At 44.3% G+C, this 25,588-nt stretch overlaps 1 protein-coding gene across 1 annotated transcript; it reads left to right on the top strand.

The window, feature by feature from the left end:
• Nucleotides 1-9,800: 9,800 nt before the first annotated feature.
• C7H11orf97 (chromosome 7 C11orf97 homolog) lies at nucleotides 9,801-24,961 on the top strand. The gene is made up of 4 exons (XM_059267338.1): nucleotides 9,801-10,024; nucleotides 13,414-13,518; nucleotides 21,861-21,986; nucleotides 24,663-24,961. The coding sequence occupies exons 1-4, from the start codon at nucleotides 9,886-9,888 to the stop codon at nucleotides 24,665-24,667; spliced, it is 375 nt and encodes a 124-aa protein (XP_059123321.1). The 5' UTR covers nucleotides 9,801-9,885; the 3' UTR covers nucleotides 24,668-24,961.
• The last annotated feature ends 627 nt before the right edge of the window (nucleotides 24,962-25,588 follow it).

Genomic DNA, 25,588 nt, shown 5'->3' with positions numbered 1-25,588 from the left:
CTCTTACACCATATGATACATTTTTCCTTAAGGTGGGTTTTGTTTTGTTTTGTTTTTTAAGTGTTTGGTCACAGCAAGAAGAAAAGGAACACACTAAAATAGTTGTCCTTTCTAATCTCATTTTTAAATGACCTAATTTTGTCTTTTGGGCTCCCCTGTATAACTCTGTAACTTAGATTAAATAATGATTGTTTAATCAAATATATGTGGAGGTGAAGAGTTGAGTCAGTATTAAGAGCACTGGCTGCTCTTCCGGAGAATCCAGATTCAATTTCCAGCACCCACATGGAGATTCAACCATCTATAACTTCAGTTGCAGGGAATTCAAAATCCTATTCTGGTTTCTGTGGGCATTGCATGTACCATGTGGTGGACAGACATGCAGACAAAACACCCACACATATAATTATCTTTAAGTATATGCAACAATTTATCAGAACAGTATTCGATTATCTCTTGAAAGCTGATAAATGAATTGGGTTACATGACAGTCTCAGAAATGAGGATAACTTCAGAAGACCTGGGGCTTGAATGTGCCTCTGTTCTTAAGTATCTCTGATACAAGGGCTTTGGAAGGAAGTGGAAGGCAGCTTTCTTTTAAGTCTAAGAAAGTGACAGAAAAAGTCTACACACATCTTAGTAGACTACTAAGCAAGGCTGCTAGTCACCTGACAGTCAAGGAGCTTTTGGCTCTAGCACTATTTGGAAATGGGCTGTATGCCTGCCTTTATCTTAGTTTACTGTGTAAATACAGAGCCAAAGAAGCCTCTGTATTTAAAATGTTTAATTTTGGCCTTTTAAGACAGAGTTCTGTGTAACCCAAACTGGCTGTCTATCCAAGGATGATGACCTGGTCCTACCTCCACACTTTCCTTATTCCTAACAGGGAGCTGATCTGACTACTCTTTATAGAAAGCAATGGGCATATATATAGAAGTCCGTTTTCCCAGAAGTCCATTGTGCTTGTTTGCGTCCTTCAATTTTCTTTTAACATTTTGGAGACTCCTGTCTCCAAAAGGCCCTCACTTTGGGTTCTGTTACATACCTGTACTTTCCAGTTTATGCAGGCTAAATAGCTCAGTTTATAAGCAAAGTTTTCTTTAATCTTGGGGAATTATTCCAAAGAAGTTTAAACTCTTAAATAACTAAGGGCTTAATCTTGATTAATGTAAATGCTTAAGGAAGAAGTAATTTTTGTTATTGTTCAGTGGAAAAAAAATTCATAGGCCCACAGTAAAACTAGTTGATGTTGCTTTATCAAGTCTGACACAGTTCCAGAGAGTCTTCCAGCCCACAACCTATCACAGTGATGTAATTTGTGGAGTCCTTACACTGGAGATCTGAGGCCATTATTTCTAGTTGATGATATCCCACTATCTACTATGCTAAAGATAGGACCAAAAGAAGTCTAGAGGCTGCCTGAGACATAGCTCTCTTACCAAACCAAGTCTCCAGAGTGACTCCATCATACATGCACACAGAATGGATGATTGATAGACTGACAGGGAGATTACAGGTTATCTTCATCCTACCTGAAGTGGCTCTAGGATCCATGGAGCTGGCTGTTCTGTAATACGGTCCCCAACTCATCCACAGTGCCTTTTTCTCTAATAAGGGGACAGTATAATCCTGTGGGATTCCTAAATGTTCATGTAAGACAGAATACGTTCTCTAAATCAACTTGAAATCTGTTAAGTTCAGAAGAAAGAAATGATCAAGTGTAGACATTGGTGATTTTAATTCCTGGAAACTTTCCTTTAAAACCTCAAATTTTTACTTCTGAGAACCTAAGTAGGACATCTAAGTCAATGCTATTTGTGTAGAAACATAGTATAAGCCTCATAAATAGCTTTAAGGGAGTTTTCCTAACAGCCACAATAAGTGACAAACAGCCAAAGTAAGTGACATGAATTTTTAAGAAAACATATATGTAAACCAATACATCTAAAATGCTCATTTCAACATGAGATGCATATGTAAAAACTGAGGACTGGAGAGATGGCTCAGTCGATTAGGGTTTGCCACCAACCCTGAGAACCTAAGTTGGATTCCTGGGACAAATATGGTGGCAGGAGAAAACTGACTCCCAGAAGCTGTCCTCTCCTGCACACATGCACATAGCAGGCACACACATAAATGAATGAATAAATAAATATAAGTGTTATTTTTAAATTGACACATTTTGCTTTTCATAGTACATTTTCAAAGTATAGTGTGTTTGTTTTATTGCACATCTTGATTCACACTAGCCGAATTTCAAGTTCCCATCAGCCACACTAGGGTGCTGGCTACTGCATGGAACAGACAGGTTTAGGTACCCAACATAATCCCTAGAGCAATGGTTGGTCTCATATCAGATATTTATATTATGATTCATAACAGTAGCAAAGTTACAGTTATGAAGTAGCAGCACAGTTTTATGGTTGAGGTCGTCACAACATGAGGAACTGTATTAAAGGGTTGTAGCATTAGGAAGGGTGAGAACCACTACTCTGGAGGCTTTGCAGGCTGTAAATGGACAAGCCTGAGATTAAGCCTGTGCTGTGGGATGGTCTGTATGTCAAATGTGTTGCTGATTGGTCAATAAATAAATCACTGATTGGCCAGTGGCCAGGCAGGAAGTATAGGCAGGACAAGGAGGAGAATAAAGCTGGGAAGTGGAAGGCTAAGTCAGAGAGACACTGCCAGCCACCACGATGGATGAGAAACAGCATGTGAAGATGCTGGTAAGCCACGAGCCATGTGGCAAGGTATAGATTAATGGAAATGGATTAATTTAAGCTGTAAGAACAGTTAGCAAACTGAATCGCCACGGCCATACAGTTTGTAACCAATGTAAGTCTCTGTGTTTACTTGGTCGGGTTTGAGCGGCTGTGGGACTGGGAGGTGAGAGAGATTTGTTCTGACTGTGGGCCAGGCAGGAAAACTCTAGCTACAAGCCTGTGTTTAGTTGTGATTGTGTGTGACTTCAAACAAATAAATACAGGTCTTTCTTTACCTTGTTGAAATATTTCAAGGAATACATGCAAAATAAAATGCTTATTCATTGCATTATAGTTGCTTTTGCCGGTATTTCAGGAAGACATGCCTTCCCAGCCTAGGCATTTGCATCTTTGAAGACTGACGACAGCTCTCTTTTCTCATGCTATCGTTTCCTCTCACACATTTCCAGTACAATTAGCAGCATAGAGCTTCTCTCAATAATTCAAGTAACTGGACTTAAAGAAAAAACTCCTACCCCAGTTTCAAAGGCTCCATCCATGTATCAAAGGTTTCTTCAACAGAAAAAATAAGGGAATGAGCAAAATAAGAAAAAAGGAATAAGCAAACATTTTAAACGGAAATAATTACAAGGACTGGAGAGAAATGAGATTCTGAGAGAAAATGTACCTGAAGGGAAATGCCAGGTCTTGAATAGGTTATGGCTCATTCTGTTTGCATCCTCCTGAAGCCCCTCCCTCCCAATTTCCCCCTTTTTTAAAGATGGATTCTTGTTAACACAGAGCAAATGAGGAAAAAAATCCATAAAAGCATTCATTCTATTTCATCATTTTATTCATTAAAAACGCAGTTTCATTTAGTAGTCCTCATTGTGAATTTAGTGACACACGGCCACATCCTCCAGTCCTCACTGTGGACTCAGGGACACAGCCACATCCTCCAGTCCTCACTGTGGACTCAGGGACACAGCCACATCCTCCAGTCCTCACTGGATTCAATGATATGGCCACATCCTCCAGTCGGTCTCATCTCTGCAGGGAGATTGTAGGCTTCAGAACAGGCCTAAGGAAAGAGATAGCTCTCCCAGGCTGAATGCAAGCTGCTACTTCATTTGTTTTTCTTTTCTTTGTGAGTACAACATCCTCAGCATTTCGTCTCTATGGGAGGCTCGGGAGTTGAAACTGGAAACACTGGAGAATTGTATTGAGCTCAGGAAGGACATGGATCTTTTCAGATGCCATGAGCTCCATTTTCACGCATGGCCACCCTAACATGGGAGCATTTTAATAATAATTTTAAAAATGAGGGTCTGGGGAGATGGTTGAGAGGATAAAGTGCATCCTATGCAAGCAAAAAGAGCTGAGTTTGCATCCCCAGAACCTGCATAAAACGCCGGGTATGTAGCATGATGGCACACACCTGTAATCCCCACACTAGTAAGGCAGAAACAGCAGAACCCTGGAGTTCACTGCATCCAGTCTAGCGGGAAAAGCTATTTTCAGGGTAAGTGAGAGACTCTGCCTCAAAAAATAAGGCTGAGTATGACAGAGAAGATATCCTAACTCGACTTCTTAGACGAGGTCACATGCACACACACACAAATTAAAATAAAAAGAAGAGACCTTTCTTTCCCAAGTTGTTCTTCGTCAGGACGTTTTGTCATGGCAACAGAAATGGAATTAGGGCACTAATTACACACTTTAAAAATCAGATAATCTGCGATTCTACTTTAGATTTCTTATATTTCCTTGATGAACTTGTTCAAACACCAAGCTAAAACATACTGTTAGGAAAAGAATCCTGCCCAATACAAGGTTGTTTTGGCCTCTAGGAAATTTATCCCTTAGGTCAAATGAGTTTCTTTTTTTTTTTATAAAATTCTGATTTCTGTGATTCAATAGAGATCATAGTCACATTGTGATTTTCAATAGTTTGCATGATTGGAAATGTAAATTTTATTGTGTTACTGAATAAAGTTGCAATGAACTTTACACTGACTTGTCTCTTTGAAAAAGAAAGGGGCCGGGCGGTGGTGGCGCACGCCTTTAATCCCAGCACTCGGGAGGCAGAGGCAGGCGGATCTCTGTGAGTTCGAGGCCAGCCTGGTCTCCAAAGCGAGTTCCAGGAAAGGCGCAAAGCTACACAGAGAAACCCTGTCTCGAAAAACCCAAAAAAAAAAAAAAAAAAAGAAAGGGAAGATATTACCCAACAATAAGTGTATGTTGTTAGTCTGTCAGAACACAGAACGAATCCACTCCCTTTCACCCTGGAAACTACATTCTTACCCCACATCAATGAGCTTACTTGTTTTAACCACCTCACAGAAGTACAATTACACAATAAGAAGTGAATTTCACCTTGGGGCATAAAAACACAAATAAGCAACAGTCGTTGTGATGAAAAGCAGCTGGTGACTCACACTGCCTGGTTTCAAGATCAGCAATGGGACAGCAGTATGAGGCAGGGGGGTAGCAGTGGGTGGCAGCAGTCAATGGAATAAGGCCAAAATCCAGATGTAGATAACAAGTTGACTTTTTTTTCTTCAAATGAATGTTTCTCTGAGGTGAGGGGAAAGAACTCATTTACAGACAGAAAGACAAATCCTAGATTTGTCTAGTGAAATGGATAACGGCCAGAATGCAGAATGGCTGGACAAGGGATCTCAAGGCTTGCTAGAACTTTCTACCTACTGATTATAGTGGTATTGAGGTAGGCATGACTTTCAAAAACGGTCTGCTTCCATGGTCCTTTGAGCAGAATGCAGGTCTTGCACAGAAAGCATAATACAATTACATTGGTTTCTTTTTTGTTTCATTTTCTTGTTTTTTCAGGACAAGGTTTCTCTGTAACCGTCCTGGCTGTCTGGGATCTCACCTTGTAGACCAGGCTGGCCTTGAACTCACAGAGATCCACCTGCCTCTGCCTCTCAAGTGCTAGGATTAAAGGCATGCACCACCAGCGCCCAGCACATTGGTTTTGTGAAATAGTACTGGTTGGCTTGACCTCATGGCCGTCTGCTTCAGCCTCCAGAGAAGACTGGAATTACAGGTATGGCCACCACACCCAATTTCAGTGAGGATGGTTTTTGAAGGTAGATATCCAAGGATGACTAATTTTATCCGCTTATTTTTCTATAGCAAGTAGGGACGGACACATAATGACCTCCTGTCCAAATTCTAGGAAGTATATTTTCTTGGATGGTTTTGAGTTCTTGCAAGTTACCAAAAAATTGTATTTTACCAATTCACTGGAGTTTTAAAATCCCAAGCAAACAAGCCCTTGTAGGAAACAGCTTCCCCATTAATAGATGAGGAATTAAAGCCAACTGCCCTGAAATTTAATCCACTTGGAAACTTGCAATAAATTTGAAATGATGGCTACTGACTATAGAAGGAGGATTGGTTGGCTTTGAGAGTAACTTAGGACAGTAGGAATTGAGATGAGACGCTGAAGCAAGTATAAATCAACTTCTCTGAAGAAATACAACAGCAGGAAGTACCCCGTTACTTACTCATTATTCAAAACCTAAACAAGCAGGTAAGAGTTCTTGAGACCTGTTCTAAACCTAAAGAATTAAACATTAATTTAAATGCATCCACCTAGATTTTTACTCAAACACTATAAAGCCATGTGATTTAATATATTAACTTTGGTAATACAATAGCTTTTGTTTCTTTTGCTAAAGACTGAGTTATGTGCTTGTGTGCATTTGTGTGTGTGTGTGTGTGTGTGTGTGTGTGTGTGTGTTTGTGTGTTTTGTTAGATTAGGTCTTTGGTTTTGTCTCCACCTAGTGGCCATTTTGGTCTTTTCCATTTCATTACAAAGAGGGTAAACCAATTACCCCGTTTTTACAGCTAAAATAACGTATCGTATACTTTTTTTTGCCAATAATTTATACACAAAAGAGTTGGAAGTGGCATACACATATGGTGATTAGAATTTTTTTTCATTTTTCTTTATTAATAAATTTTCTGCTCACTCTACGTACCACCCACAAATCCCACCTCCTCCATCCTCCCACCCTGCAGCCCTCCCTCCCAAGCCACCCCACATGCCCACATCCCCCAATTCAAGGAATAGGGAGCCCAGCACATGGAGCCTAGGCAGATCCAAGCCCCTCCCCACTGCACCAAGGAGGCACAAGGTGTCATACCACAGGCACCGTATTCCCAAAAGCCTGCCCATGCACCAGGGACGGATCCCTATCTCCCTGCCTGGGTGCTCCCCAAACAGTTCAAACCAAACCCAGAGGGCCTAGTCCAGTCCCATGGGGGCTCCACAGCCACTAGTCTACAGTTCATGGGTTTCCACTAGTGTGGCCCATCAGGTGACTGGAAATTTTAAAAGACAAAGCCATACAAGAGAGAAGAAATAAATTACCTAAATTAATGCAGTTACTGCTACCCAAAATTAAATAACCTCCAAGTCTTTGATGTTGGAGAAAATAGGAAACAAGAATTGTGTGATTCTTTATTATTTAATCAAATAAACTACATGGTTTTTTATGAGTAAAATTTCAAACAAACTTTTGTTTTCTAACTAAAGTATGTTAATTGTTAACTTGTAGAGCTACACCAAACATACAACAAAATTTAGAAACCTTGATGAACTATACAAAATGAACAAAACTTGTATCTACCCTCAGATCAAGGTGCAGAATATAGCTGATGTCCCCAAAGCCTGTCTTGCACACTCTCAGTGTTTCCTTAAAGCTAGCCACTGTTTTTACTACATCATCTTTACTTAATTTCTACTACACCATGGAATAATTTACATTGTACGACATCACATCTGGGGAATTCTCCCACATTCCTACATAAAGAAGGAGCTTGCTCTTTTTCATTGTGGTATTCTAAGAACACAATAATTAATAGGTACATCTTATTTCAAATTCTTTCTCGAGCCTTTGGGGCTCTGGTGAATGGTGTTGCTGGGAAAATTCTAGCGAGTATTTTTGGTGCACCCATTCCACAGTTTAGTATGTGTCTGATATTAGGACTCTGAAGTACTTACATTCTTCTTTAGTAAAAGCGGCGGGGGGGGGGGGGCAGCTCTTCAAATTGGTCACATAAACTTACACTTTTGTTTTTTGACAAACTCTCACTATGTTGCCCCAGCTGGGTGCAAACAATCCTGCCTAAACCTCCATGGCCAGCTCAGATGTCCCTCAACAGTAGAGAACCAGAGCCCAGTTGCTATGGTGCCCCCAAGCCTGGCGACTGCTGCTGGGACTGTTTCCTGTTTGTGGGTTCAGCAACCACTCTGGTTTGGGGAAGTCACATCTCCTTGCAGCTTCCATAGCTTGGCCTGATGACAAACGGTGTCGCTTGTGTTCCTCAGCTATTGGGATCTCCTCTTTTTGTCATGTATCTATGTCTGTCTTTCTCCATGCTCTTACTGATTTCCAGGCCCTATTCATACTGATCTGTGAGAGTTCTTTATATAATCTGGTCCTGATTATTTGTTAGCTAATGTGTTTCGAAAATGTTCTCCCAGTCTGTGACTTGACTCCCCACATTTTGTTTTGTTTTGTTTTGTTTTGTTTTGTTTTTTCGAGACAGGGTTTCTCTGTGTAGCTATGTGCCTTTCCTGGGACTCACTTGGTAGCCCAGGCTGGCCTCGAAATCACAAAGATCCGCCTGGCTCTGCCTCCCAAGTGCTGGGATTAAAGGCGTGCGCCACCACCGCCCGGCGACTCCCCACATTCTTAATAGTGACTTTAATCAAGAGGGTATCTTAATCTTTATGTTCTCTGACTTGCTGTTTTCTTTTGATTAATGTCTTTTATTGCTTGCATAGGAAATTGTTTCCAACCCCAAGGTCGTGAACATGTTCAATAGATATTGCCTAGAAGCCTCAGTATTCCACCTCTATGACTATAATCCTTCTAATCTGCTGTTTGTGTTTACAATACACCAGGAGTCAAGGTGTTTTCCAGATGAACAACCAATTCATCTAACACCACTGCTCAAAAGGCTCTTCTCTTTCAGTCACACCCCACACCCACACCCACTTTTGTTTATATCTGGTGCTCATCCACGGTTAGGTCAGTTTCTAGACCATTCTCTCCCACCAATGTGGTTTAATGGTTGCAAACATGAAATTATCAATCAAGAATAAAAGTGGGCTGGGCGGTGGTGGTGTCGGCCTCTAATCCCAGCACTCAGGAGGCAGAGGCAGGCGATGTCTGGTTACAAGGATCAGTGGCAGGTGTGCAGCGTGCATGTGCAAAGGTTTGTTCTGGAATTTAAGGATGGGAGACAGGCATGGTGGTGCATGCCCTTAATCCCAGCACTTGGGAGGCAGAGGTAGGTGGATCTCTGTGAGTTCAAGGCCAGCTTAGTCTACAGAGAAAGTTCCAGGACAGCCAGGGCTACACAGAGAAATCCTGTCTTGAAAAACAAAACAAACAAAAGAAGAAGAAAAAGACTAAAAAGTGGGATGCAGTAAAGACAGCCATGTGGGGGAGGGCATCTCCTGAATTTGTTAAAAGCCTTGTCAAATTATTTAACTTTCTAAGATAATGCACATTTAACTTTGGCAAAAAGTAATGTAACTTTTTAATAACTTCGAAAAGAAAAAACGGAAGTAGCTGCTCCTTCAAACAAACTCGATTTTCTGACTCACTTCCAATTCTGTGGGTTTGTCACCTGTAAAATTGGTGATTTTGTGAGCTGACATACACTGTGAGTACAAAACTCCTCGGAAACTACAGTTATTTAGTAACTCACAGCCCCAAAGTTATGAATTCATAGTAGGGAATCACGGTCCTGGGCCGGTGGCCCATTCCAGCACTCACACCTTCTATGTCCCAGGTGGTGACCAATCCTTGGGGCTTTGGATCAGACTTTGCTGAGTCACACCCCAGTTTTGTGGCCTTCGGCACTTTCCCAAACCTTTGTGGCTCTCGGTTTCCCAGTCATGCAACTGAAGCACCTCCCTTGAGAAGTTGGGTCTGTTGCGTGGGTCTGTATCTAAGGAATCGCAGCGCCTGACTACACGTGTGGTGTCGTCCGCTCACCCAGCCCGGGAGAAATTAGCAGAGCCCTGGAGGCCCGGAGCATCCGCGGTCACTATGGCAACCTCAGACGCCTCGCGTTCCAGAGCAGCCGGTGGCGGAGTTGGGAGGCCTGGTGGCCCTGGGCAGCGGAGACCCCAGTGGCATGAGGCGGCAGGAGGCGCTGGTGGTGACGGCAGGGACAGCAGCGGAGGCGGGCCGCGACGGGGAACAGCCGAGGCCCACAGGGCTGGGGTGCAGGGCTCGTATAGAGCCCGGCGGCCCCCAAGAGCCCCGCCAACAATGTAAGTTAAGCTCCAGCCTCAGACCATGGCCATGGGGTCGTGGGGCCATGGGGGACCAGTGACAAGAAGGCTGGGGACCCCAAGGATGGAACTGGGTGGAGCCCTGAAGATTTCCAGGGAAGGGGTGGAGAGCCGCTGTTTGGCAAAGACAGAGATAAAGACACTGGCAGAAAGCACCCCATCCTCTGGTGCGGGAGCCTCCAGATGCTCTGGCTAATCTCCAGGGAGGCAATCAAGGAGGGGTGTGTGGTGTGTGTGTGTGTGTGTGTGTGTGTGTGTGTGTGTGTGTGTGTGCAGGCCAGAGAACAACTCTAGGTGTCATTCCTCAGGTCCATCCAAGTTTTGCTGAGACAGGGTGTACCACTGATCTGGAAGTTTTCACGCAGGATAGGCAAGACTGAATGACTGGCTGTCTGGCCAGTGAGCTCCAGGGATCAGTATGCCACCCTACCAGGCTTCTCTTACTATAAAACATAGCAGTTATACTAGCCCACAGGTAACTATGAGAAAACAAACAAACAAAAAACAACAACAACAACAACAAAAAACAAGTAAGATACCTAGGTGCATTTAAAAAAAAAAAATCAGTATCAACCGTTGTTAGACGTCAACAAGCCTGGCAAACTTCACCCAAAACAAAGCCTAGAGCTACCCAGTTTTCAGCAGTCCTGCCCCCTCCCCCATTGTCCCGCACATGACAGCTTGTTGACCAATCAATGAAGCCGATGAGGCAGTGTGTGGACTTCTCTCTTTTTTTCTTTCCTCTGTCTCCAGCTGCTCTCCCTCTCTCCTGCCCGTCCTTCTTCTTAACTGAGGAAGGACTCTTCCTCACTAGCTTTTTATCAATCAGTTTTCAAGGCTCCACAAATCTCCTGCAGTTTCCTCCGGGGATTCTCTTGGCTGCCACACTGCAGTCTACCAAGAGACCTGCATTCTGAGCAGGCAGCTGTGATCCTGTAGACTTTGCCTCCTTCCTTGCCCAGTCACTTCCTGTGAAGGAGGCTAAAGTAACATGCTGCCTTCTACTCACATGACCCCTAACCTTTAGGAAACAAGAGTGAGGATCTAAACGTGTCTGGCCGTACTTTTTCTCAGTCTGGGGTGTGTCTGAGTCCCCACCATCAGAAGTGGCTGGTCTGCACTCAGGACAAGTACACTCCTGCTCTCTGTTGCTTAACCTGGAACAAGAGATGCCTGCCATATCTTTGTGAGATTAGCATCAAATCTTAAATAGTAAAGAATTTGCTTGAGTTCTCTAGGGCTCCTTGAATTGTGACAGGAAGCCATGTTTACAGACATGTATGCAGCAGTGTGGTGCTAGTCTACCTGAACACACCTCTGCTGTCCGTCTCTTATGCCAAGCTCGGTTCTAATATTCCAATGGGTGGAACAGAAAGACTTCTGCCTCTAAGTATTGATGGCTGGTTTTCAAAGACATCAAGCCATCAGTTACACAATAATTGTACACAACTATGCAAACGAAGCAACAATAAATGAAACAAGAGAGAAAAGAAAGGCTACTAGGCAGAAAAAAAAAAAAAAAAAGACAGTTCTAGGTTGCAGAACCAGGGAATCTTCCCCAGGAACTGGCATGTTGTAAAGCTGACACTTAAAATGTGAGTGGCAGTTCCTTAGGCAAAAAGTCAGGAGAGAGGCTGGTCAGGCAGAGGCGACATGCAGAGGTGGGATCTGATAGAAGGGCTGGTGAGGGGGGCTGAGCACGGAGAAGCCAACAGTGAGCGGAGTCTGCAGACACCCCAGGCAGGAAGCATACGGCGCTTTTGTCCTCCGAGGGTTCTGCTCTCTGGGGAGATTGGAAAGAAGGCAGCAGGGCACTGGGAACAGATGCCAGTCCTGGGCAGGGGCAGCTGTGAGAGGTGGGGCTAGCCTCAGGGGCCAGGGAGAAGTCCTGAACCTTAATCTGTGATTAGTCTCCATGGGTTTAATCGCTTGTTTATTTTAAGATTCATTGTATCATTTCTGGGGGGGGGGGGCGGTCACAGCGTCCAGAAGAGGGTGTTGGATAATCTGGAGCTGGAGTTCCAGGCTGCTGTGAGCCACCCTGTGGGTGTCAGAAATAGAATTCCAGTTCTCTGCAGGAGTAGCAAACACTCAATTGTAATCTTTTAAAATGGAAGCTAGGGCTGCTGAGGAGAGGCTGAGTGGGGGTCGGGAGGTGAGGCTGGGGATGCTGGGGAGGCTGAGGGAAGGCTGGGGATGCTGGGGATGCTGGGGAGGCTGAGGGAAGGCTGGGGATGCTGGGGAGGCTGAGGGAAGGCTGGGGAGGCTGGGGAGGGTGAGGGGAGACTGAGGGGAAGCTGAGGAGGCTGGGGAGGCTGGGGAGGCTGAGGGGAGGCTGGGGAGGCTGGCTTAAGCACTTGCTATGCAGGTGTGAGGACCTGAGTTCAAACCTCAAGAGCACGTAAAGCCAGACACAGAAGCATCTATTTGTAATTTCAGTGGTGAGATGGGAAGCTACTACAGGAGATTTCCTGGAAGTTTCCAGAACACATAGCCTAGCACGTATAGTGGCAAGTAATAAAGAGACAAGAGACCCTGTCTCAAACAATTTGGAAGGAGTAGACTGAAATCTGAGTGCCCTTTCATTTCCACATACACGCTGGAGCATATGCACGCGCGCGCGCGCGCGCGCACACACACACACACACACACACACACTCACTCACCTGGAGTGTAAAATCCAGGCACAGATCTGGATTTTACCTTACTCTTTACTCTGTCCTCATCCCCAAGGAAACGTCAGGAACAGAGTAGGTCTTTAATCAGAAGTCATTGCTGGGCATGGTGGTACATGCCTGTAATCTCAACACCAGGAGGCTGAGGAAAGATGGTCTTAGGTTCTACAGCAGGCTGGGAAACATAGGAGGACCAGTCACAAAACAAAGCCAACAACAAGCCCTGGACCCCTCCTTATTGATAAGTGAAAGTTCACGAAGGTAATGAGAACATTTTGTATATTTCTTCATCATACCTGAGAGAGAATCCTGAAGCTTATCCTACACACTCAGGAATTACACAAAAGTATGAAGTCCTCCAAACCAGAAGTTGTGATGAAAGAGATCATCCCAGCCGGGCGGTGGTGGCGCACACCTTTAATCCCAGCACTTGTGAGGCAGAGCCAGGTGGATCTCTGTGAGTTCAAGCTCAGCCTGGTCTACAGAGTGAGATCCAGAACAGGCACCAAAACTACACAGAGAAACCCTGTCTCAAAGAGGGAGAGAGAGAGGTCATCCCAAGAGAGAGCCTGCAATGCAAGCTGTCTATTTCTAAGGGATGAGAGGCTGTTTTTTAAAAAGCTATTCATACAGGAGTGATGGCTGAAAGGCTGGGTAGAGCTGATGATAAGCCAGTTGTGAATACCTTTCCAGGGAAGACATTTTTATACTGCGAGCCCCATAGAAGAATCAAGGAGGTTTTGGAGGAAGAACTTTCTATCAAGAGGGATGAATGCCATGTAAAAAGCCCACCTGCAGGTAAGCCACCAGGAAGAGGGATGAATGCCATGTAAAAAGCCCACCTGCAGGTAAGCCACAAGGAAGTGTATTTGCTAAATGGATATGAATTTGTCTATTTGACGGCAGCGTGGTTATTTTATTCCTGATGAAATGATAACCATCAAGAGAAGTCAGTTCCTGGGAAATCTTAGCTTTTTTTTTTTTTTTTTTTTTTTGCCTATGTCCAAATCTACATGTAGAGGAAAACGAAGTAGATTTTCAATGTATGTTTTTCTGTCCATACTTGTGAATGGTGTTCTTTCTATTTAATAGTAAGTAGAATGTTTCACATGCTTGGGACACACAGTAACATTTTCAGATTATCAATATTGATTTGCTCAATGGCAGGGGTTCCCAAATGTTACATTGTATTGGTTACCCGGGAGTTCGTTAAAAGCAGCTTCCTGGACCAGATGCCTAGACTACCGAGTTCCCAGATGGTCTGGTGCTCCTCATGCAGAGACTCTTCCCCGCCAACACTGTTCCAGCAGACTGTGAGCCACCGAACTAGGTCAAATCACCCATGGATTATTTTAGAAATACACAGTTCATGAGTCACTGATACCTCTCAGGATAGGTCATGTGATGTCCATACTCCCTTACAGACATCATTCTGAGATGACAGGCCCCTCATGACCATGATTCCTTTTCAGCAACTGATCATTTGCAGAGTACTTCCCGGCTTTCAAATAATCAGGGTTTCATTATTTGAAACGGGGTCCTGAATTTGCCAGAGGAAATACCTAGGTCAGTAAGATGGCTCATGGGGTAAGGTACCTGCTGTGAAAGAAAGCCTGTTGACCTTGGAAGTTTAATCCTTGGAACCCATAACCCCTAAATTCCCTTCACGTTCCTGGTGTACAATACCCTGACAAAAGAAACTTCAGCAGAGAAAGCTTATGTAACTCACAGTTCTGCGTCACAGTTCACGGCAAGGACGTTGAGGCAGGAACTTGAAGCAGCTAGACACATCCACAGTCAAGAGCAGAGAGAGGAAACACATGCGTGCACACCCACTACTCAGCTTGCCCTCTGTAATTTAGTCTAGGACTCCAAGCCCAGGGGGTGATGCTGCCCATTGTGTGGCTGGGTCTTTGCATGTCAATTAACATAATCAAGACAGTCCCCACCAACATGCCCACAGGTCAACCTGATTTTGACAATCTCTCATTGAGAGTCTTCTAGGTGATTCTAGGTTATGTAAAGTTGAAAATTAGAGCTAATCATCACAACATATAAAGGTGGAAAGAGAGAATCAGCTCTGTAAAGTTGTCCTGTGCCCTCCACATGCATGGTAAAGCGCATACATTCCTTCGCACACATACATACTAATAAAAAGTAAAATAAATGGAGGAACCATGAACCTCAGACTCCAGTGTTCAGAGAACTGGCCATAATCTGGGGTGGACTGTTCTGGGAAGGTGGGGCCCAGTCCCCTTAAGAGTTTCTGACAACCTCAAGGTGTATCATTTAGACTCCAGCCCACTTTGTGTTTCTAAGGAGTCATGGTGTTTACTTTGGGGACTTACTGTATTGCCAATGACACAGAGCATCTTCAAGAAGCTTTAAATCTACTCTAATGCTGTGAATAGATGTAGAATGACCTACCGAGCCTACGTGCACTATGTTCTTGGTGATTAAGCAACTTTTTCCAAGTAATTATTCAGCTTTGTTGTTTTTAAGGACCACATAGAAGCTATTTGCCTTACATAACCTATTTGCCATTCTCTGAGGAGGAAACAAATGTTGTATCATTCTTACTGAGTGCATTTGACTATGAGACAGCCTAAGAGAATAGGAAATAAATATTCATTTTTTCTAAGTATTTTCAAATATTCAATTAACATGCAGCTATCCAGGCTGCATTTTTATAGCATCCACCAGAGGGCACACAAAGGTACTCTTTTGCCTAGAAAACTTTCCAAGTGTTTTAAAGGGCTAGTCAAGAATAAGGAACTAGTACCTAGAGAGGGTGACAAACTCCTCCTGCCTAGCAGCAGTGTGGGCAGCCCCTAACTAGCCACCAGGCCTTCTAGCAGAGTGTGCGGGGACAGACTGATCTTTGAACACATGATGACAGCTGTAGCTTCTCACACATCATCACTGACAGCCCAGATTCTGCATCCAGCTTTCAAGTATGCGGTAGTAGCTATGTACAGATGCTACCAGTGAGTGCACATGGCAGGCTGCCTCTGTGCCTTAGTCATCCTTTGTCCCTCCTCTTCCCTGTTGTAAGTACACTTTGGTCCCCATGAGTTTGCAAACATTTCCAGATTGCAAGTAACCTCTGAAGACCAAAGACTGTGACTCCTCCAGCACATTCATATTCCCAGTGGCATCTGGCACAGACATCTACCCCTTTTTTCCCTTTGAAAGCCTCAACGTGGCCTCGAGGCCACCAAGCCCCATTCCCCTGGCTCTGCTCCTATCTCTTTTCCACCTTTTCTCCCTAACTTCTCTGCCTCCACTTGGCCTCTAAAATATGGATAATTCAGCGCCCTCCCTGCTTTTTCGAGACAGGGTCTCTCTATGTAGCCCTGGCTGTCCTGGAACTCTCTGTGTAGCCCAGGCTGGCCTCAAACTCCACTGTGGTCTCCTCAGTCTGTTCTCGACACAGAAACCAGATGGTTTACAAGATGAATCATGTCAGCCACACTCAAACCTCTACAGTGTCTTTTCACCATTTAAGATTAAATTCTGGTACTTGGGAGGTAGAGGCAGGAGGATCAGGAATTGAAGGTTGTCTTTGGCTATATCACAAGTTCAAGGTCAACCTGGACTACAGAATATCCATCTCAAAAAAACTGAAACAGACAAACACTAGAGTAAGTCACATTCTCCTGCTCTGGGGCCCTGAAAGATTTTTGGGTTGTCTCAAATTATGCAGTAAGTGGCGGAATCACACTCTAAATTCAAGTCTGTCCCAAACCCATTAACTTTCTACTCGGGATGGTGTCTGGTGACACACAGCCATGACCAGTGGGGTTTGGGCCACTCCTTACTGACTAAGAGTTTAATGTGCCTGATGCTTCTTCCCCAGGGTCTATGACTCTAAGCTGTCCTGGCTTTCTCCCTGGAACACCTGTTTTTGATGTTATTCCTTAAGAACTCTTGGTACCCCCCCTTTGCCCAACATTCGGGTTTTCCAGGATGATATCCACCATCTTCTAGTCTTGTCCTACTCACTCTCCCGGAGTTCCTCCACTGTGACCTTACTAGAACACTCTTGACATACGTGTCTCTAGGCAGACTCTCTCCTGGGTGGCCCTTAAGCACTCAGGACCAGCATGTCTAGGACAAAACTCCTCCCACCTGACCCCACCACACCTGGTCAGCTTACTCTTCCCCTGCATCAGTATCCACTAAGTGACAGGGCCACTCCAAAATCCCCTCCCTCTGCAGGCAGCAATAGCCTACATCTAATAAGGCTTAGTTTGGATCAAGATCTCAAACCATTGGCCATATGCCAAGTTCACCCTTCAAATATTCTATTTTCTCTATAGTATAAACTTTATCAGAACCAGTTGTCAACATTAAAAAGTCAGGCCCATGCCTGTAATCCAAATACTTGAGTGGAAACAGGGATAAGCAGGGGTTCAAAGTCATCTTGGCTACACAGAGCTTGAGGCCAGCTTGAGTTATATTAGACCTTGTCTTAAAGAACCAGAAAAGGTGGGCTGGAGAGATGGCTCAGCAGTTAAGAGCACTGGCTGCTCTCCGAGAGGACCCTGATTCAATTCCCAGCACCTACATTGTGGCTCACGACTGTCTGTGACTCCAGTTCCAGGGAATCTGTCACCCTCACAGACATACATGCATGCGAAATACCAATGCATATAAAATAAAAATAAAGAATTCTTTTTAAAAAAAATAAAAGAAGAATCAGAACCAGAAAAGGGGCTGGGATACAACTCAGTTGTAGAGCACTTGCCTAGAATGCACAAGGTGCTGGGTTTGATCCCCTCCCCCCAAAAGTCCTGTAGATTCGTGTATCTATAATGTATAAGGGGTTCGTTACATACCAGCAGGCAGGTCAAGATCCTGGGAATCACTGAGCAGAAATCAAATCTCTTGAAGTTTTCCTTCCCCTGGTCAAATCTCTGAACATGTTTACACAGGGAAATATGGGAGATATGGCTCAAAACCGGCCTTTCAAGTCCTCTCTGTTTATCACTCAGTCCTCACACAGCCAAAAGGATCAAAAACATACTTTTAAAGATAAGTTTAACTTCCCTGTGAGATCAACCTGAGACAATGGCTAGACTCTCTAGGGGGTAGGGAAAGCATGTGTTGTTTTATAATTTTTATTATATTTTATTTCACTACTTAAAATTTTTATCTTTTTTAATTATTAAAATTTTTAAATTTATTTTACATATCAACCACAATATTTCTCCTCCCTCCTCTCCTCCCATTCCCTCCCCCACCTCCTTTCTACCCCTTCCTCCACTCCTCAGAAAGGGTAAGGCCTCCCATGGGAGTCAACAAAGCATGGCATATCAAGTTGAGGCAGGACCAAGCTCCTCCCCGCTGCATCAAGGCTGAGTGAGGCATCCCACCATAGGGAATAGGTTCCAAAAAGCCAGCTCATGTGCCAGGGACAGATCCTGGCCCCCCTGCTAGGGACCCCACAAACAGACCAAGCTACATAACTGTCACCCACATGCAGAGGACCTAGGTCGGTCCCATGCAGGCTCCCTAGCTGTTGGTCTAGTGTCTGTGGGTTTCCCCATCATGATCTTGACCACCCCTTGCTCATATAATCCCTCCTCCCTCTCTTCAACTGGACTCTTGGAGCTCGGCCCAGTGCTTGACTGTGGATCTCTGCATCTGCTTCCATCAGTTACTGGAGAAGGTTCTATGATGACAATTAGGGTAGTCACCAATCCAATTAAAGGAGAAGGCCAGTTCAGGCACCCTCTCCACTATTGCTAGGAGTCTTAGCTGGGGTCATCCTTGTGGATTCCTGGGAGCTTCCCTGGCACCAGGTTTTTCCCTAACACCATAATGGCCCCTTTTGTCAAGTTATTTCTTTCATTGCTCTCCCTCTCTGTCCCTCCCCCAACTCTACCATCCCCATCCCTCATGTTCCCATCCCCCATCCCCTCTTCTCTACTGCCCCTCCCCCCAGTTTACCCAGGAGATCTCATCTATTTCCCCTTCCCAGGGTGATCCATGCGTCCCTCTTTGGGTCCTCCTTGTTAGGTAGCTTCTCTGGGGTTGTGGATTGTAGCCTGGTCATCCCTTGCTTTACATCTAATATTCACTTATGAGTGGGTACATGCCATGTTTTGTCTTTCGGATCTGGGTTACCTCACGCAGGATGATTTTTTTTCCCTAGTTCCATACATTTGCCTGCAAATTTCATGATGTCATTGTTTTTCTCTGCTAAGAAGTACTCCATTGTGTAAATGTTGTAGATGTAACCAACCGTCTTATTAAATAAGAAACACAGAGCCGATTCAGAGAAGAAAGCCAAGAGGTCAGAACTAAGAGCCTTACCCTTCCTGCTTCTGCTATCCTGCTTCAGCCAAGAGAGCTCTCCGAAAAAGAGGCCTACTTCCTGTGTGTATGTCTTTAAATAGTCTAGATGTTCTGCCTTCTCATTGGTTGTAAACTAAACACGTGACTGCCTTGTCATTGCCTGTATGTACCGCCCTCCAGGTCCTTAAAGGCGTGCACCACCACCGCCACGCACTTGCTATGGCTCTATAACTCTGACCCCTAGGCAACTTTATTTATTAACATACAATTAAAATCACATTTCAGTACAAGTAAAATACCACCACAAAATGTACCACATTTTCTTTATCCATTCTTTGGTAGAGGGGCATCTAGGTTGTTTCCAGGTTCTGGCTATTACGAATATGCTGCTATGAACATAGTTGAGCAAATGTCCTTGTAATATGTTTTATAATTTTTAAATTTAGAATAAAAATCCATAGAAAAAGGTCTCTGGATAGAAATGATCCAAGGACACGAGGAGAGAAAAGAATCTAGAAGGTTCTAGGACAGAATCTGCGTCTTTTGTGCCTGCTGCTCTCTTCCCTTCCTAGACAGGTATGCCAGCTCTGAGGCCTTTTGGCTCTGCCCCTGCCTTGTCCTCCGGCTACCTTCTTAAAGCTGCATGCCTGGAACACAGGGAGGTCGCTTTCCCCAAAGGGCAGCTGCCTCTAAGGCTTCAGCGCTTCTCCTGTTCCACTTGCATACCTCACCTCTGGTAACTTCTTTACCCAAACACTACATCGAATAAACAGTGTTGTTAATAGTTTTTCTATCAGCCTCCATCTCTGAAGCAGTAATCACTTGTGCACAACTGTATTTGACTTGGAGGTTTTTAATACTTCTTAGCATCTTCGTGTGTATTTTGAGTGTTTTCTGTTCACTTATAACCTTTAGCACTCCAGTAAGTGCATCAGAAGGAGCAGAGCCAAAGAAGGTTGATGCAACACCTCATATCCAACTCAACGTGGCTGGTCTGCCGAACCCTGCCTCAGAGCCTGAACTGCTTTCTACCGAAATAGGGCAAATCTGTAGCTATTATTGATCTCTCACAGGCTGTCTTCACCTGCTTTTGGGAGCAGCGGCTGGGAGAAGCCTTTCCTCTCTCTAGACAGGACAGAAGAGGAAACCGGCTTGAGCGGGAGAGGAGATTTAGGTTAGATACGAGGAACCCTTTCGGTTTGTAAGATCGTGACAGAAAGAGATTGTGAAGTCTTCCTTTAAGGACCTAGAAAAAGGATGACACTCATCTCGACAGGCAGCTTTAGCTACTGCCCTGGTGTAGCACTCAGTTTGGCAAGCCCTCTGAGCGGCAGCTCTGGAGATAGAGTCAGAGGCCACCCCTGGACAGTAAAGTCACTGTCCTCGTGAAGATGATAGCAACCTTTTGTTGAACACAAAGCACTCTATATCCATCTCATCCCCATCGGAGAAGAACCTTCCAAGGTGGTATTATTCTCCTTGTTTCAAATCTAAGGAAGCAGACACAGGGTTTAAACAGTTTGTGCAGGGCTCCCGGCTGGTGAGGGGAGAGCTGGGCCTGAAGCCCCACTCTGCTCTGAGCCCAGAGACTGCACTCCTTCCTAGGCATTACTTACTGTGCAATCTTTTAGGGAGACACCAAGTGTCATGGGAGTGTCAGTGAGACCGCTGTGGACGGGGAGCCCTGGGTCTGTGGAGAATATTCAGCAATACAATTTACATGCTCAAAGTCAGAACAAGAAGTCAGCAGCTAACCTGAGCTTACTACCTCAGTCAGCGTCGGCTGCGCTTTTCTCTGTGGTTAAATTGTCTTAGAGAGGGTTGCTGTTGCCGTGATAAGCTCCACAAGCAAAGCAACCTGAGGAGGCAAGGATTACTTCAGCTCATTACTCTCAGGTCACACTTCATCAGTAAGGGAAGTCAAGGCAGGAGCTAACGCAGAGGCTGTGGAGGGATATTGCTTCTGGCTCACTCTGTGCTTTCTCATATACCCCAGGGCCACCTGCTCAAGTTTGACACCACCTACTGTGAGCTGGGCCCTCCCTCATTTATCATCCATCAAGAAAATGCCCCCACAGGCTTGCCCATACGCCAGTCTAGTGGTGGAATTACTCAGTGAGGTTCCTCTCCCCCAGTGACCCCAGCTCGTGTTGCACTGACATAAAACTAGCCAGCACAGAAGTTAAAGAAATACGTAAACAGATGATTTTAGGATACGGAGGGGATCCAAGTACAAAGCGTTAGCACACAGCTTTAGTAATGCTTAGACATGTGCTAACATGCAGACACCCTTTTCAGGATTCCAGATCTGACATTTGCCGAGTGACAGTACAGACACCATTTCCCAGGTGTTCAGCACCATAACAGCAGGAGCCAGTGAGTTGTGGATTTTTCATGGGGACTTTAAGCCACACCTGGCTCACGGCTTTTAGGAGATTTCCTCAGTCTTGTGAATGGTTTTCTTATTTGTGGAAATATTTCTACTTATTGAGGGAATTAAATTAGAATCAGCTATGGAAAACTGAATAATATACAGAATTTATTTTATTTATTCTTGATTCTTTTGTTTTGCAATATGTTAGTGTATTGACTTGCCATGTCTTTGTGGAGACTCAAATGTAACAGCATATAGTGGTTTAATTCCATGCAGTAATAGTTGGATGCATGAAACATGTTAAAGAATAAATAGATGAGAAAAGCCTAGGGTGGCTTGATTAATTAAGTCAAATATACCTCTTTGACTTAATTAGTTGAAAGGAAAGTACTTTTGAAACACTTAGTGCTGGGAAGAGAATGCACTACTCACCGTCATTGTCTTGTTTTTAAAATGTTCACAGTGGCCCTGGATGGAATTTGGAGCATTAAAAGGAATCTCCCTGTGGGAGGCATGATACCAGGACAGCAGAGCAGAAACAGTTCACTCCCACAAGCCAAGTACTATTCAAGGCATGGAGGGCTGAGAAGTAAGACCCCTGTTCCCTTGACTCCTACAGGCGCCCTGGGGGGACTGCTCAGCTTGCAAACAAGTGGCACACCACGAAGACCCTCAGCCTAAAGCCAGCCTCCCTGCCTTGCTTCTGTCAGGTCACATTTTACTTATCTGCTTTGTCAACCTGGGACTCACGCAGTTCGGCTAAGAAGCACACCTCTACAGACAGCAGAGAAGTTCATATCTAGACTTACACATCTGACTCTTTTCTTTACTTCTTATGCACAAGAATTTCTTGTACACAGGCAGGCTCTAAGGGAGGCATCCAGGGCATCCCTTTCTTCTGAACGTGATGAAAGGGAGGTGAGGGAATTAAGGAGGGACTTGCAAGTTTTTTGCCCAGGCGAAAGTTTCACCTTACTCGAGGTACGTGGGTCACCTGCATAGTGCACTCTTCAGAAGACATAAAGCTTAGACAGAAGCATTCCTCACTCCTTACTGTCACAGTGTCTATTTGTCACAACATCTGTAGCAGAACATGGAAAGGAGACAGGGGTCTTGACATGGGAGCAATGTGCACATAGTGTAGGGACACATAGCTGGTACGTGAGTCTTGAGTCCTGCACATCAGTCTACAACTGGGAGGTGACTCTGGGTGGAAAAATAACAGCACACAGAAGCCAAGCATGGGTGTCCTTTCTTTTTTTTCTTTTTAAAGATATTTTAGTTATAAGTGTGTGTGTGTGTGTGTGTGTGTGTGTGTGTGTGTGTGTGTGTGTCTGTGTCTGTGTTTGCTAAGTGCCCACAGAGGTCAGAGGTCAGAAACAGGATTAGATCTTTGGAAGCTTGAGTTAAAGTCATTTTATGATGTAGATGTTGGGATCCACACTCCAGTCCTCAGTTAGAGCAGTGCATGTTCTTAATAGAATATGTGTTCTTTGTTTTCTTTTTCTCTTTTGTTGTTGTTGTTGTTGTTGTTTGTTTTTTTAAAGACATGATTTCTCTGTGTAACTTTAGAGCCTGTTCTAGAACTCACTCTGTAGACCAGATTGACCTTGAACTCACAGAGATCTGCCTGCCTCTGCCTTCCAAGTTCTGGGATCAAAGGCGTGCTCCACCACCGCCTGGCAGAATATGCATTCTTAACCGCGATATGAATCATCTCAACAAATGCTATAAACACTATTGTTTCCTATTCTTAATATGTTATTTTATTTAAGCATTACACCAACCACAAGGAATAGACAGAATCCATTTTTCAGATGAGGATATTGAGGCACAGAAAGGCTGAAGAATTTATCCGGTGCTACTTAGCTATTGAGAAGAAGTTCTTGCTTTGAATCCAGGAAGTCCATCTCCAGAGCCCATGCCATCAACCATGAGGTGCTCCTGTGCCCAGAGCCCAGAAACTGGGATATCTACTGACCCTAAGTGACATGTGGGCACAACACAAGTACCACAAAAGAGAAGGCCAGGATGGGTTTCTGGGATATGGATAATGCAGCTACCGAGAACTAAGACATAAGAATGAAGGACTTCTAGAATAAAACAAGACTCAGCCACAGAGCATGGGGTGGCAATAATAAAGCAGTTGCCATTATTTACCACATGCAAGGCAGGACAGCAAGCATTTTACATAGTTTCATAGCCCACATGATCAAAAGCTAAGGATGATACGCTCCATCTTCCAGGCAAGAGAATTTGGTGACAGAAAGGACATGATCCCTATCTGAGAGATAGTGTAGTAGAAATTACCAGCCTAAGCCCCTCTGGCTTCCAAGACTGTGCCATAACCCACTGGCCAGCTGCTCACTGGACAATAGGGTGGAGCCATCAAGTCACATAGCTATGGTTAACCAGGCACAAATACCAGGGCTGTGGCAAGGCAGCATTAGAATCTGAGAGGTGAGCACATTTACAACCCACAGAGAAATCAGTGATTTTAGTAAACCTGATTTAACCTGTAATCCCTGGAACTCACTGGCCAGGCCGCCCAGACAAATCAATGAGCTCCAGGTTCAGGGAGAGACCCTGTCTCAAAGAATAAGGTGGGGACAATCCAGAAACACTGACACTGACCCCTGGCCTCCATTGTCACATGTACATGTGTGTACACACAGTCTCATGCATACCTCCCCCCCAGTGTGTGTGTGTGTGTGTGTGTGTGTGTGTGTGTGTGTAAGATAGTGTGACTCTCCCAAGTTTACAGTCATGGCTATCAGCTAGTCCTGAAGCCTACCTTCGGGACTCCACAGCACCTGTCTCATCTGTCCGTCCTCATTACATCCCAGGGTTTGTTCACCTGCTCTCATCACTGGCTTAGTCTGCACCATGCTAACAAACCAAAACAGAAAGGAAGTCATTTAGCCACTGCTAAGCCGGAACATGCCCGTGAATTACGTGGGTTCCTTATGACAACTCGATTATGCTTCAAGTCAGGCGGGGTCCCTCCCAGGCGATTTCAAGACAGCACCTGAGTAATGCTGACACTGCCCAGAACCACACTCCAGCAGGGGGGCTCAGTGGCTGGACTGTGGCTCAGAACGCAGCACGTGGCTTTCATAATCTGCTCTGCATGTGGACCACCGTGAGGATGGTGGTGCAGTCTAAACGCTTGGGTTCAATCTAACCAAACTTGGGTTGAAACAGGGTTAAAGATCATCTCCCCAAATAAAACACTTTTGCTGACATATTCTTTTTCTCACTCTAGGATAAGATGGACACATCCTTCCACAGAGATGGAACTTTCGTTCTAACGTCCAAAGACAGACAGAAACTCAAGCTTGTTTCTCAATCTAAGATGTATGAAAAAAAGTTTTTTAGTCTGTAATACCAATATATAAATCAGTCCAAGCCACAAAATACTATTGGGAAAATGTGCTAAGAAAAATATACTTGTTTTTAGTTTTCACAGTTGGGATGTATTAAGCTTCTGTTCAGCTTATTCTATTAAATGTATCAAACAAAGGCACAGCTCTTCATTTCAAATTAAACATTATAAAATCGAAACTCTACTTGTAGTGCAATGGGGTAATCCATTCCCTGTTTGGTATAGAGGGTGGTCCAGACATGGGTGACCCAGAGCAGAATGCACAGTAGTGAATGACAAATGAAAGAGCTTTGGTTCAAAGACAATTATTTTCTTACAGCTCAGTAGAGTTCGTTGTTTCTCTAGAGTTTGCTTACTAAGGGTGAGGAGCCAGGCTATCTATCTATCTATTACATTACATGGATAGATTATATATATATATATATATATGTGCATATATATATATATATATACATATATAATCTTATGAGTTTGAGAAGAGGTTAACGAGAGGAGAAAAACCCTTTCACCCACTTCACCGACAGAGCCACAGGGTATGGAAAAATTGGAAGATAAAGAAACGTGAAGGAGGGCAGGAGAGACAGCTCCACCACTGAGAGCATTTGCTGCTCTCACAGAGAATCCAACACTCACACAGTGAATCTTAACTGTCACTCCAGTTCTAGGGAACCTGACACCCTCTTCTAGCCTCTGTGGCCACTACAAGCATGTGATACGTAAACATACGTGCAGACATAACATCTACACACATAAAATAAAAAATCTAAAAAAATTTTAAAAATGTAAGCTGGGCGGTGGTGATGCAT

The sequence above is a fragment of the Peromyscus eremicus genome, chromosome 7 (assembly GCF_949786415.1).
Source record: "Peromyscus eremicus chromosome 7, PerEre_H2_v1, whole genome shotgun sequence".
Taxonomy (NCBI): Eukaryota; Metazoa; Chordata; class Mammalia; order Rodentia; family Cricetidae; genus Peromyscus; species Peromyscus eremicus.
This window is presented reverse-complemented; position numbering and strand designations above follow the sequence as displayed.

What these genes read in the sequence shown, in the direction of transcription:
- C7H11orf97 (XM_059267338.1), top strand. Translation starts at nt 9,886, where the DNA reads ATGAGGCGGCAGGAGGCGCTGGTGGTGACGGCAGGGACAGCAGCGGAG. An exon ending in CCAAGAGCCCCGCCAACAAT is followed by an intron (nt 10,025 to 13,413) that starts GTAAGTTAAGCT and finishes ATACCTTTCCAG; the next exon opens with GGAAGACATTTTTATACTGC. An exon ending in TGTAAAAAGCCCACCTGCAG is followed by an intron (nt 13,519 to 21,860) that starts GTAAGCCACCAG and finishes AAATGTTCACAG; the next exon opens with TGGCCCTGGATGGAATTTGG.